We start from the raw sequence: 13,589 nt of genomic DNA, 5'->3' as shown, positions 1-13,589 counted from the left end.
GGCTGGATAATGTGCTCCCCACAGCTATCCTAAATTAAGATTAGATGTCTGCGGGAGGAAGGGAGATAGAGAAGAATACTTGTTTTGCAGAAAACCTTACTGGTTTTTTTCCTTTTTTAGTTGATTTGTCAGCACCTGCATGATAAATTTAAGCCTCCTGGTGATGGGCTTTGCTCTGCTCACCTGTGTGAGCCTCCTAGAAATGGTCCACAGTTCTCAGTGTCTAAGACACTGAAGCAGGGCGGTGAATTTTATTGTGAGAAAGTAGGTAATAGTCAGTTGCTTCACATACAGCCTGAACTAAAGGCTAAATAAGATTAACCATCAGTGTTGGACTTCAACACCTGCAAAGATGAGCACATATTCCGTGTCCCTGTAGCAGTGCTGGTTTGGGTTTTTTTTATATAATTACAATTGCATTTAGAGTGTCTGCTGTGTGTCTGGCTTAATTTGGGTTGCGCAGTGGTACCAGGCTTTCAGAATAATTCTGCTGCTACTCACTTTAAACTGTTTTAGGATTATGAATTTTTTATTCTTTTTGTGCAGTGAAAACTGTAATTTGTTTGTCCCGATTAAACATATTTGCCTACACCTGATCTCACGTGAAGATTTTAAGGCAGAAGATAAAAATTATGTGCTCTCCATGATATTTCCTTCACAGTGAAAGGTTGTGATGCTATTTATCTGTGCTACTGTGCCTCTCTATCTCTGTGAATTCTTTATCCAAATAGCATGGTGGTGGCTTGCAAGTGATGAAAAACAGTTTCCTCTACACAAACGTCCATCGTTGTTAATGCTGTCAGACAGCAAGTGTGATATTCAGGGGGTGCACGCCAATCTGTGGGCTACTGATAGTGTAATCTAATTTCCAAAAATAAATTAAAAGCATCTTTTCATCTGTAGCCATCAGATGTACGCCTGCTAAAGACAACAACGCTTTAGAGACAGCACATGTGAATTTGGTGGCTAATTGGAAATTAAACCTTTGGGTTTTCCACTTTTTGTGATAGGCTGACCTTGCTGAAGGAGGTCAGGATGGTATCATGTGTTGTGGCTGAGACTTCCAGAGATAAATGGTCCATGTGGAAGGACTGCTCCTTGTTTTAAACAATGTCTTTGAAAGCCTTGTGAGCAGTTCTCACCGAGCCTTTTTCAGCCAAAACTTATGCGTGAAGTGAAACTTGCATTTTAAAAAGCTATCAAGCAATAGGCATTTTTTAATATATGTATTTGTGTAATTTTCCATACCCTCCAAAGTAAAATGGGGGAAAAAACCGAATCAAGCTGCATCTCTAGTTTTAATAGGTGAGGTGCCACAACACGGAGTGAACTCTTCCCTAGTGTGTGCCATTTATATTTATGCCTTTTTTTAAGATGTTATAGCTGTGTGTGCAAGTTGAAAAGATGGGTAATATTTCTCTCTTGTGGGAAATGCCACAAAATGTATGTCAGTGTTTTTGATGATCGGAAGATGAGAGAGACAACCCCTTCTCCTTCTTCCACTCCCTCAAACTATTGTGTTGGATATTAATGTGTCTTTGCCCAGGCTTGCATGGTTATAGCTCAGCTGGCACTAGTTTGTATGTATGGCTGAGCTATTCGTCCTTTAACATAACAAAAACAGCAGTTTTCTGATGTTTGTCCCAGAGCAGGCAAAACCAATTTTCAGACCTCTTGTATATCCTGTACAGCATCCCCACTGCAGAAGAAACACAGTGGTTCATTGCAGATCCTTTAACCTCACTGGCTCGATGAGGCTGCCTGTTTAATTGGAGGAGTCTCTTTAAGATTAAGAACTTGCCATCTGAACCCTGGAGGTGACAGCTTGCTGGCTAGATTCTTCCTAATAGCTGCAAAAATCACAGAGTCATAGAATCCCAGGATATCTGGGGTGGGAAGGGATGTCTGAAGATGATCTGGTCTATCCCCCTGGGCAGTGGCACAGGAGCGTGTCCAGCTGGGGCTGGCATGGCTCCAGACAGGGACACTCCAGGCCCTCCCTGGGCAGCTGCTCCAGGCTCTGCCCCTCCACGCACACAAGTTCTTCCTCCTGCTGCCCTGCACCTCGCTGCCCTTTCTTTTAGGGGCACTGCTGCTCCTGCTGCCGCTGGCAGCACCCAGCAGAGCCCGGCCCATCCTCGGGCAGCCCTGGGAGATGTTGGATGGATGGATGGATGGATGGATGGATGGATGGGATCCCCTGTCAGCGTTCCCCTCTGCAGCCTGCCCAGGCCCAGCTCCCGCAGGCTCAGCCCAGCACAGAGATGCTGCAGAGTCCTTCTCAACATTGTGGCCCTCTGGAAATAATTACCATGTAGATTATTCCACATATTCCTCCATTCTCCACATGTAAAAACTATTATCTCCCTTTTAACTGGAGGACTGTAAGGTATTTATTTTGCTTGTTAAAGATGTATTTGAGTTTACTAGAGCAAAGCCTCAGTGAAGTTTCTTGTGCAGTTGAAATAACTCATTCTTTCCTCGTGTCTCAGTTCAGACTTGGATCTCTGAAGCTGCAGGAAGTCCCAAACCCCGCAGAGGCGATCAAGGAACTCATTGGTTACTGCCTGGACAGCATGGGAAAGCTGCAGGCCAAAACTGAGCATCTGCAGAGGGAAAATGAAAGGCTTTTCAGCAACTGGAGCGACGTGGAGAAGAGGTGAGTTCCCAGGTGGATTCACAGGTGACACCTGAGAAGCTCAGCAGCAGTGGACGGACATTTTTATTCATTTGAGAGATGTTTTTAGCTCAATTACCCACAGCCCATGCAGTTGTAGATCACCAGTTGAGAAAGATGCAACTGATACTAAAAATTTGCAATTAAAGGTGGTTTTAGCTTATGAGTTAGGAAAAAACCCCAAACACCTCAAAATTTGTGGAATTAGCTTCACTTTCTTTAGGAAGCCTTTTCATTAATATTACTTCCTGTAATTCTTAGGACTGGCAGTGTAAATTATTTACATTTTTGAGTGGGGAATAAATTACTGTTTCTTTCATCTGTTTTCTTTGTTGAAGAAGCCAGAATGAAAAATGAGTGCAGTATTATAGAAAAAAGTACCATTATTTTTCAAGAGATTTTTGTAATTGCTGTTGCATTTACAATCTGAGTTGTCTGTCATTCTGTAGTGAAATAATCTATGCTTGTTTCAGTCCTCGTAGAACTCTTAGCACAGAGCAGTCAGAGATTTATCTTGCTTTTCTGTAGCTTTACCTGAAAAAGCACACAATCTAGGAAGATTGATTAAAGAATGCAGCTAATTTGCGTTAATTTACCTTGAAAAAGAGAACCAGCTTTTGGGAGGAGTTAGTTTTGTTTCCCTCTCATTAAAATGAGTAACAGTTTCTCCTGACAGTATCCCTGACAAGCAAAGGGCCTCCCTAAGTAGTGTTTTACTGCTTAACAGTGTAATTGAACAATAGCGTATTGTGTAACCCGTGTTCCGTACTGCATTACACGCTGATGTGCAAGAGGCATTAGTGCTTCTATCAATTTCCATGGTGGGGTGGCACTTTTACACAGTAACCCCAAAGAAAAGGAGGAAAAAGAAAACAAAAACGACAGAAAAAATCGGAGTTGCGTGACACTGTTCTCAGTGCGAGCTGCTGGATTTCTTTAGCCTGTTTATAGTTTTGAGTAGATGAAAAATGGTTATTCAGAATGTATACTGAAGGTTTTATGGTCAACAGTCTTTGGCCATGTCTGTTAAATGCAGAATAAAAAATAAAAATCATTCAGAAATCATTTTCATTCAGGAAGAATTCGGCTTTTTGGTTTGGTTTTTTGGGGGATTTTGGGAGGTTTTTTTGTTTTGTGTTTCGGGGTTTTTTTTTTTTTTTTTTTTGTTTTATATTTTGGGTTTTTCTCTTTTTTTTTTGTATTTGGTTTGGTGTGGTGTTTTGTTTTTAGGTTATTTTTGCCACAGCCCAGTTCTACCCTGCCTGCCTGCCTTTGCTGTTTTGGCTCCAACGCTCCAAACGCTGCAGAGTTGTCCCGAGCTGAACAAAGCTGTGCCTGTCTTTGTTCAGGAGGCAGGAATTCAGGATTTACATCCTGCACCACTCACGGTGCTGAGTGGTGGAGCATCAAATACCGAGCACGTGGTGTGCAGAATTGCAGCCAGGGCACACCAGCCCCACAGCCCCTGCAGCTCCCTCTGCTCACAGCCTCTCTCCTCAGGACTTCCTTAGAATCAAAACATAGTAGGTAGGCTTCTGAGAGCTGCTTTTGTGCCCCTTGGTTTTGGGGCACAGTGTGGGATTATTCAATAATCCCATTTCCATCTCCCTGTCTGAATTCTGTTGACCATCACGGAGGTTTTGGTGAGCAGGTGGCTGCCTGGGCTTGAGTTTGTGTGTCTGTGTGCGCACACCTCAGGGATGGATGGGTTAAATATCAGATCAGAGTAGTTGTTTTCTTTATTTCATATAGAAAATTCAAGGCCAATTAGTTCCAGGCTAGGTTGGGCATTAGGGCTTGGAGCAGCCTGGGAAAGGGGAAGTTGTCCCTGCCCATGGCAGGGAGTGGAACTGGCTGGGCTTTAAGGCCCCTTCAAACCAAACCAATCTGTGATTCTATGATAATGGAGGTGGCAAATTTTTAAGTAATAACAACCTGTAGCAAAATAATTCCTTGAACAATAAAACTCCAATTTCTGGTTTGGGCGTGCGGTATGTGTTTTGTTACCGGGCGTCTAAAATTTGTGTAGACAAGCCAAATTCAAAATAGCTGCCAATTTATCTTGTGGTCATCTGCAGTGACAGTATATTTAAACCACAAGCAGATTATAAAAATGCAAGCTAGGTGCTTTGGGCTTGAAACTGAGTCTTCAGCATTAGCTCATCAGCATTCCATACAATTGCCAGTGCTGGGGGAAGGGTGAATCTGAAGTGCAAGGGAGCAGTGCCGTGAGATCCAGGAATTATTTTAGAGCACTGGGAACAGGGATGAATACCAGGGATGCTGAATTAGTTCCTTCATAGTGTTGGATTGTGAGGGTTGCCACTAATAATTAAAGAAATGCCATAAAGTTTCATAGCTCACGTTCACCTCTGTAGAACACGTGTGAGTGCCCTGTGTTGGGTCAGCACTTGAAATCTTGGTTTTTATAGTTAATGTCTCAGTTGATGGTTCGTAATAGTCCCTAACAGCGTCTAGTTTCAGTGGGCTGTGCAGGATTTTTGATGCCTGTGACCTTGGGTGCATTTTGGCACATGAAAAGCATTGCAGAGAGAGACCTGAGGAGGCACAGATTAGGAGGCACCACTCCAGCAATTAACCCCCATTTGAGTTCATCGTGCTGGGAGCTTGTCTGTGAGATGAGCAGCTCCTCCATTTGCTCTGGGGAGATGGTGTTTGAGGGTCACAGGGCACACTCAGGCAGCACCACGTGAGGAATGGCAATTAAAGTTTGTGTTTGCAGCCACTGAGGTACTGGAATGAAACCCAGCCAGCTCTGCTCTGTGCTCAGGTGGTGAATGCCTCAGTGGGTCCAGAAGATTCTTCAGAGCCACCCCACCTGCTCAATTAATGCACCTCTGTCCCCAGCACCATTGCCTTTTACCAGTCTCTTTTAAAATATCAGATATGCCATAAAAAAGTGTATTTTAAAGGCTCAAAAGTTACAAGTACAGCATTAATGTGGTGCTTTTGTGACAGTCAATGTTTTGCCAAATCAATACCATTCTGTGTCTGGAGAATGTATTTGGATGTGGATAGCTTTGAATAATGGGGAAAAAAATAATAAAAAAAGGTGTTCATGTAAATGAAAACAATCATATAAGATTAACTGATGGCATACTACTAATTGGTTCTGCCCAGAGGGAAAAGTTAATATTCCAGTTCTAATATTCAAGATGCTAATTTTTTTTTCTCCAGAGACTAAAGAAATTGGCTAGTCTTGCAGTTGGTTTCTCCACTGCACTACTCACAGTCCAGGCAGCATCAGCTTCACTTCACTGGAAGTTTCCATTTACGTGGGTTTTCATCAGGGGATGTCTTTGCAGCACTCAAGGGCCTCACTGAAGTTATCTTAAATGGCACTTTTTTGGCCAATTTAGCCACATTTCTCAATATTTGAAGCAGCCTCAACTGCTCCAACACAAACTAGTGCCTTGTCAAAGTAAAGGCAGAAAGCAACCACTTCCCCTGGTTTGTGTGTGGGAGAGGGGGTTATTCTACAGGATTTGATGCAGACAAAATTAGCATATTTTAGACAAAATCCTTTCCCCCCCGCCCCCATTTTTACGTATACAGAAATAATTAGTATCAAGCATGTCCACGCTCTTCTGGGCCCTGCATTAGTGTTTGTAGTTCTTTGTGAATTGCCTATTTTCCCCCACTAAACAGTTAACTTCCCTTTTGTAGGTGGAAAGTCTCCTGGTAGTTGATTAGTACCTATGATCTTTCATTTAGGAATTATTGAACTGATCTGTATGGTAATGATGTACTGCTATTTGCATTTAAATTAGATGAATTATTTATCAACTATCAAGTATATCCCTAAAGCATTGAACAGTAGGCTTAATACTTTATGAGATTTCACACATTTCACCACAACATAAAAATCCTGAGGTTTTTTTTTTTTTTTGCTATTGTCTTGCTTCCTACATCATATATGGTTTTGATCTGTGAACAAAATAATTTGTATTTATGTAGGAAGTCTGTTGAAATCTCTTGCCTTATAAATTAATACTTTTAAAGTCTGTTATGTATCTGGGTTTATTAGCATAATAGTAAGCCTTCTAAACTTTTTTACAGCCTTGCACAGGCTAGTGAAAAAATGTTTTTAACTTATGACTATTTACTATATTTTCTATGATCAGCAAGATTATCAAGATTTTTATTTGCTTCTTATGTACACAGCTAATAAAATATTTGTGGTTCAGCCCAAGGACTGAAAGGTTGTGAAATGCAAGAATTAAATACAGAATTAAATTTGCCAGAACTCACTTGATTTGTTCTGCTCAGGTTGGCTTGTATTCCAGTTTTCCTTGTGAGACTTTATATACCCGTATTCTTAATTTAATACTCCCATTGTGCTTCCTTTTATTGACATTCATCCACCCACACAGATGAATACTAAAATTTTTTAAAAACCTGAAGTATATTTTCCTCTGAAGATATTAAGAGCTTCTAAGCATTTTTATATTTTGGAATTTTCTTTTCCTCTTAAAATATATTTCACACCAATGTATGGTCCAGATTTGGAACCTGTCAAGGTGAATCATATCTGTTTATAATCTCATTATGTGTATCCTCCTAAGGTATTCCCACTGTTGTGATTCAGCATTGAAAATAAAGAACATTTGACTGTTTAAATTTTAATTGTCTCGGGTGGAGGTGTGCAAGAACCTACTGAAAAAAAAAATCATGAAGAGAAAGGTTCACATCTGGGAACTTTTCCTTTTTGGAAGCAGAGTTCATTGCACTTCTCTGTAGAAAAACAAGGAAAAAAAAGAGCTTATTCTGGTCTGTCTCTGACACAAGGTGCTGGACCAGTTGCGCGTGGTTTGGAGTGGGGGTTTCTGGCTGGCCTCACGGCAGAATTGTCTTCTAGGAAACAGAAGAATTGGTGTAACAGTTAATTTTGTGCTGCAGGCTGGAAAAATGCGTGGAAGCTAAAGAGGATCTGGAGGCAGACCTTTACACCAGGTTTGTTTTGGTGCTGAATGAAAAGAAGGCAAAGATAAGAAACTTGCAGAAGTTGTTGAGTGAAGCTAAAGAATCTGCAGTGGATGCCAAATGTGCAAGGTATTCAATTTCCCTGGGTTTCTTGGTGTGGTGCATATTTGAGTTTAGCTTAGTTCAGTTCCCATTTCCTTGGCCCTGACAGTGAGTGACAGTTCTTCCTGGCTGAGTGCTGGGTTGTCCAAACCAATCCTGGAAGTCATGGAAGAGGAGGATTCTTTCTGGCATCCTTGCAAGCAGCAGCATATTGCTGTGGGTGCTGTAGCCAAGCAGTGAGTGTTTGATGGATCTGTCCTGCTTTCTGCTGGGCTGCAATTGATTTTCCCATAAGATCATGTCCCTGCCCTTTCCATAAGTGGTGATTCCATACATATTCTCCCTGAATTATTTAATTCCTTTGAGAAACAAAAGTACCTTAATTTCTTTCCCTTTCTTTGGATGTTTTTAGGGGTAGTATAGCTACTACTCAGATGGTTGTAAAGAGAGAAAACAACTACGATGCCAGCACTCATGAGGAAAGTGAAAATCCAGCACAGGCCTTGTTGCCATCAGGTAAGACAAGAAAGCATTGTCTTACTGTTATATCACAGACAGGCTTTGTGTGAATAAACCTTAAGGAAGGCAAAATACTACCTGACAGATTGCTCCGTGACAAGCCAGCCAGCAAGCCTTAAAAATACCTCTCCTGGAGCAGAGTACAATACTGGCATTTTCAAATTAGAGAGGGGAGGTTTAAAAGCATGTTGCACGAGTGAAGGCACTGTCATTTCTTGCAAAGTGACAAATTACACACTTTGCAGAGCTAATGACAGTCTAACAGTATCTGAACCATCAACAATTCCATTTTAAATTCTAGGAATCATGATGTGCGTGCCATGATTGATAAAGTGTAAAAGGTAGCTCCTGACAGTTTCAATAGTGTTTAAAAAGGGGAAAGAGAGGAGGTTTAACAGCTATAAAAAGTGCTGTGTGCATAAATGGAATGAAAGTGTATTTATAGCAGAATCCACTTTAATTTGTCAGAGAATTTTTGGCCTTGTGAAGATGCTCATGAAACTTAATCTGATGAATTTTTCCAGGACTAGAGCCTTGTAAAGTGTGTGGGATGCAGTGATGGCCCATTATATAGTACAAAATATTTAACTGTGAATCAGAATTGTGGCATGTTTGTGATAAACTAGTGGGAATACTCGGGGCAAATGCTATCAAAGTTTCTAAACTGCACTGATAGTTGCAATATGGTTTATCTATCTATATATATATATATATATATATATATATATATATATACACACACACATATGTGTATAAAAATAGATACATAAACTTCCCTTCAGGTCTACAAATTGCTGTGGGTTCTCTCACTAGAGCTTTTTATTTCCACCACAGGTAAAGGTAATCCAGACAACAGTGTGTTCCTGTAAAACAGCAATTTTCTGTGCACATGGGGAACTGGAAGTGTTCAGGACTCTGTTGCCAGTGGCAAACAGCTTTGTTACTCATGTGGACCTGTTTGCTGAGGAATTTCTGGCTTTATATAAAGTAGGCAGAGCTTCAGACAAGTGGATGAAATTGTGATCACAGAAAGAAATCATTTAATGCTGCACTGTGCTCTCCAGAAGTCTTTTCTGTCAGGTGGTGATTGGTCAGTTCAGGTAACATGATGAGAAATTTGTTTTGTGGAAAGGCAAGGAAAAGTGGAAGGTCTGGAGTCTTCTAAATTCAGTGGGCCCTAACTAGCTCAGTGAGAGTTTTGAGGCAGAGATATGTATTTAATATTGAAAACAACACCCACTGCCCTGCTCAGGCAATCGTGAGGGACTGGACTGGAGAGTATACCAGCTGTGTTTTTATTTGAGGTGCAAACAAAAAATGCACTTTCTTTTGTCTTTGAGGCACGGAGTCCTCAGGGTTTTGGTCCTGACTGTAAGAGTTCGGATGCAAAATTTGCAGATAACATGAAGACCATAAAGTTAATGCTCTGGGTAACACTCGAGTTTTTCAAGGCAATGGCACTGCTGAGCCCTCACAGTGAATATTCCTGAGGTCAGTTGGTGCTCTTCCTGTGTGCACAGCTCTCTCTTCCAGTGAACAATGGGAAAGCACAGCTGGGTGCTGAATATCTGAAGAGTGTCCTAGAATTTTAACACTCAAAAAGGGGCAGACCAAGTCTTTCTGGGGAAAATAGTGATTCAGGGATGAGTGGAATGAGTGGATAATGATGCTCAAAGCTACATGAAGCATCAAGAAGTGTAAGACATAAAAGATAAGACAGGTAATATTCGGGGTTTTTTTTCTGTTTATCTTAGTTCTCCTATATCCTCGTCCATCATTTTATTTCTTTCCCTTTTGGACTTGAAATGTCTTTGCAGAAGCCATTGAGAAGTAGAAGATCATTGAGGTAGTTTTAGTAGATATTGGTGAAACCCACAATCAAGAGAGAAGATCATAACTGAAAAACTTCTTTGAAGGAAAGTGAAGGCAGGTGTTTGTATGCACACACAGATGCACAGTAAAAGTGCATTTGTATATGTGCCTGTCCAAATAATTCACTATTAATTGAAAAGGCAGCACTGCTCAGCAGGTGATTGGGTTTGTGTTGGGAAAACTTGTGGTGGTTCCATCACAAGATAATTCTGCTCCAGCAGCTCATGGGGATGTTACACAGAAGCTATGAAATCCAGACAAAATTATTTTCAAAGTCATCATCATTAGCAAAATCAGAAAAAAAAAAATAAAAAATAGGATTAGTTGAACTGCAGAGTTTAAAACTCTGTCTGAATGTTTTTCTTAATCACCAGTAATTATTGTTTTCCCTTAATTTTTGGGGCACTAAAATCCCAGGGTATTTCAGTGAATATGGAAGAAAAACCTGCTAATGTTTATTAAAAGAAAATTGAATTACTTATTTAGTTATCAGTCTGGTGTTGTTCTGATGCAAATATTGTAACAACACCCAATAAAGAAAAATATTAAGAAAATTAGTAAGAATGATTAATTCCAATCTTTGTAAAGGGGCAGAATCTGGAGCCTAAATGTTTACCTAAAATTTCTTCTTTTTTTGGCATTTCCAGTACTGTTTCTAGGTTTGATTTATGGTTTGCTTTCTCACAAGTTTCTGCTTCATAGCTTAAAGCAAAGATCAACTGAAACATGGTAGGGTTTTTCTTGCCTACACATTGATGTAGTTAATGCTTTATATTGTAAAGAGAGAAATTAAAATTGAATTAGTAAGTATTTTAAATCACTCAGAAAAACAGCTGATGAGAATTACAAATAGAAATAACACAATGTTTATAAAAAAATAATACATTTATAAATAATACTGTGTGTGATTCTACACAGGAGCTTTGCCTGCCATGCCATGAGCATGGGTGGGATTTATTTGAAATCTTGTTTAGGGCTGTGAATGTGAGGTTGAGAAAGGCACAGAACTCCAGCTCTCACTGCAGTTTAAAATAAATAAATTCTGTTATAAATAAAATAAATTCTGAAGCAGCAGCTACAGATGATGTGTCAGGTCCTTGAAATGCCTGTGAGCTGCTGCTTGGGATGGGAAGGAAGAGATGAAGGAAATCATCTCATCTTCATGGATGGAGTGTCAGGAATGTTTCTTGGGAGCAGGACAAGGTTGGTTTTGCTTTGGCTTGTTGAGGTTTCGCTCCAGGGTTGGTGAGAATCTGTGAGTTACCAAACCCAGGTGTACTTGCTGTTTTCCCTACTGGTGCTTCAGCAAAGTTCCCCCATCTGGAGCAGAGCTGGAAAAATCTCAGAAGGTGTGGAGTGGGGTAAGGCTGTGGTTCCCTCCCTGTGCTGGTGCCCCCTGGACACAGGTGTTCTTTAAGGGGGAAAAAAACAAACCACAAACCCCAGAAATGGACAGCCTGTGTTTCTCTTAGCCCACAGGAGTGAGTGGGTGACTCAGCATGATGCCACCACACTGGTGCAAGGTGTTTCTGTCATTTTTAGGATACAGAAATGCTCATTCTGGTTAAGACAACCCAGCTGTTACGGGTTCCTCTTTCTTCCCCTCTGCATTGAATTTTACTGGTTTTGTTTACTGAGCCCTTCCTCACAGGGATCCTGAAATTACTAAATCAGGCTGATAAATCATAATTTGATGTCATGGTTGGAAATAATGGCTTTGTTCTGCAAATCAACTCCTTTTATCAACTGAAAAATTTTCTAGTGGTTCACGTTATCAGGAGTCTTTTAAAACATGAGCAAGGATGGGATAAATGTTCCCCCTCTCTGCTGCCTTCCCAGGAGCTTGAAAGGTAGATGGAGGGTAACAGTTTACTCTTCACAATGCCTGGAAAATGACCAGAAAAGAGAATATTCTTCCTCCTCCCAGGTATATGACAAAACTGCAGGGAAAGATTTAATTATTGCAATCTATTGTAGATTCGAAGGACAACATAGCAGGTGGGACGTAGGCAATGGAAGAAATTGTTTTATGATTTATTGTTGTTATTTTCAATTATAAATGCTATTATATATGTCTGCCTTTGGACAAAACAAGGCTGCTGTGCACCAATTTACAGTCAGCTTGCATCCTGTTTTATTTTCTCTTGTCCCTGAATTCTTTAGTTATATTTCACATTATAATTGGTAGAAGTTACCTCTCCTTAGGGTAAGGAGGGATGTCATGATCTGCCCTGTTGGATCAAATAAAATTTTATGATCTGTGTTTCTTGCCGAGGTGTGTGGAAATATTCCATATTTCCCCAGACATTCAGTGCCCACACTTTTCTGCGTGTTTGATGATGAGGACAGGTTCAGAATTGGTTGTATTAAAATCTCTGCAATGCCCACAGTAAATAAGAGCAAGCACCTTGCCATCTCCCACTGCCTCACCATGCAAATGTTCTCACCCCCTCCATGCAAGCTCCTGCCTTGGGGATTGTGTGTTGTGCCCTCAGGACTTTGTGGCACTTTAAATTTAATTAGCTCTCCTGTGTAGCCCAATCCACTGATGGCTTGGTGCTGCTGGTTAATAAGCTTTGATCGAAGTTAATAATAATAAAAAAAGCCTGTTGTAACAGCACCCGGCGTTGCTGCGCAGTTAAAGTCCCATCTGTGAAGGCTTCTCTTTAAAAGTCTGTTTTTAAGGAGTTTTATCCATTTCAATTTACCTTGGTTTTAAATTATTTCTCTTTTTTGTCAGGCTGTAGTTGAAAATGGTTCATCCTAAGGAATAATCTCTTTTCCCTTTCCCTTAAAGCTGTAGATACCTTTTCTTTTCTTCTCCCTGAAATTTGATACTCATTTTTTCCCCCCACAACCTGATGGGTTTATACTTGTGGTTGCCAAACTAGTTTCCCTCTGTGTTACACCAGGTGTCATGGTCAAAATACATTTACAGTACAAGTATCAAGATGTTCCGTGCCCCTTTAGAAATCCTATTGTGAGTATTGCACCAGGACACATTTACAGCCTATTACTTTGACATTTTTCTGTGAAAATTATCAGAATTGCTTAGATCTCTGCATATTCTCTACACACCGTCTTTCTGTTCCTGCTTCAGCATTTCAACTGATGGAGCTGAATGTGGTTGCCCCAAAATGAGTCATTATTCAATGAAATTCTATAATTGACAGAGTCAGATTTATGCCTTGCTAAGACTGTTGAAAGTTTGGCGATTGGTCAAAAAAATTAGAGCAGCTAATGATCACACTTCACAGTTAGGTGCAACAACATTGATTAATGTAAAATTTTAAAATGTTTGTTGTTGTATTATCCACATACTACTAAATGTTACACATGAAAGAACTTTTATTTCCTTGGTGAGTTGTAAAATGCTTTCAAGTGCTATTTAATTTCTGCATAAATCATCAAATTAGCTGCCTTTAATATATTTGAGTTAAATTGTAAGACCCTTTTTTTGGAGTCATTTTCAGAC

At 40.3% G+C, this 13,589-nt stretch overlaps 1 protein-coding gene across 3 annotated transcripts in view; it reads left to right on the top strand.

Moving 5' to 3' along the window:
- The window catches only part of XRCC4 (X-ray repair cross complementing 4), a 147,685-nt gene that overhangs the window by 39,287 nt on the left and 94,809 nt on the right, over nucleotides 1-13,589 (top strand). For all 3 annotated transcript variants that reach the window (XR_010994602.1, XM_068177205.1, XM_068177203.1), the window contains exons 3-5: nucleotides 2,493-2,659; nucleotides 7,598-7,750; nucleotides 8,136-8,239. Coding sequence is in view for 2 of the 3 variants with exons in the window: in XM_068177205.1 (XP_068033306.1) it covers nucleotides 2,493-2,659; nucleotides 7,598-7,750; nucleotides 8,136-8,239 (424 nt within the window). In the remaining variant the exon portion in view is untranslated. The remainder of the gene's footprint in view (nucleotides 1-2,492; nucleotides 2,660-7,597; nucleotides 7,751-8,135; nucleotides 8,240-13,589) is intronic.

Source organism: Anomalospiza imberbis, chromosome Z, assembly GCF_031753505.1.
Source record: "Anomalospiza imberbis isolate Cuckoo-Finch-1a 21T00152 chromosome Z, ASM3175350v1, whole genome shotgun sequence".
NCBI classification, from domain to species: Eukaryota; Metazoa; Chordata; class Aves; order Passeriformes; family Viduidae; genus Anomalospiza; species Anomalospiza imberbis.
Note: the sequence above shows the minus strand (reverse complement) of the source record. Positions and strands in the feature narration are given on the sequence as shown.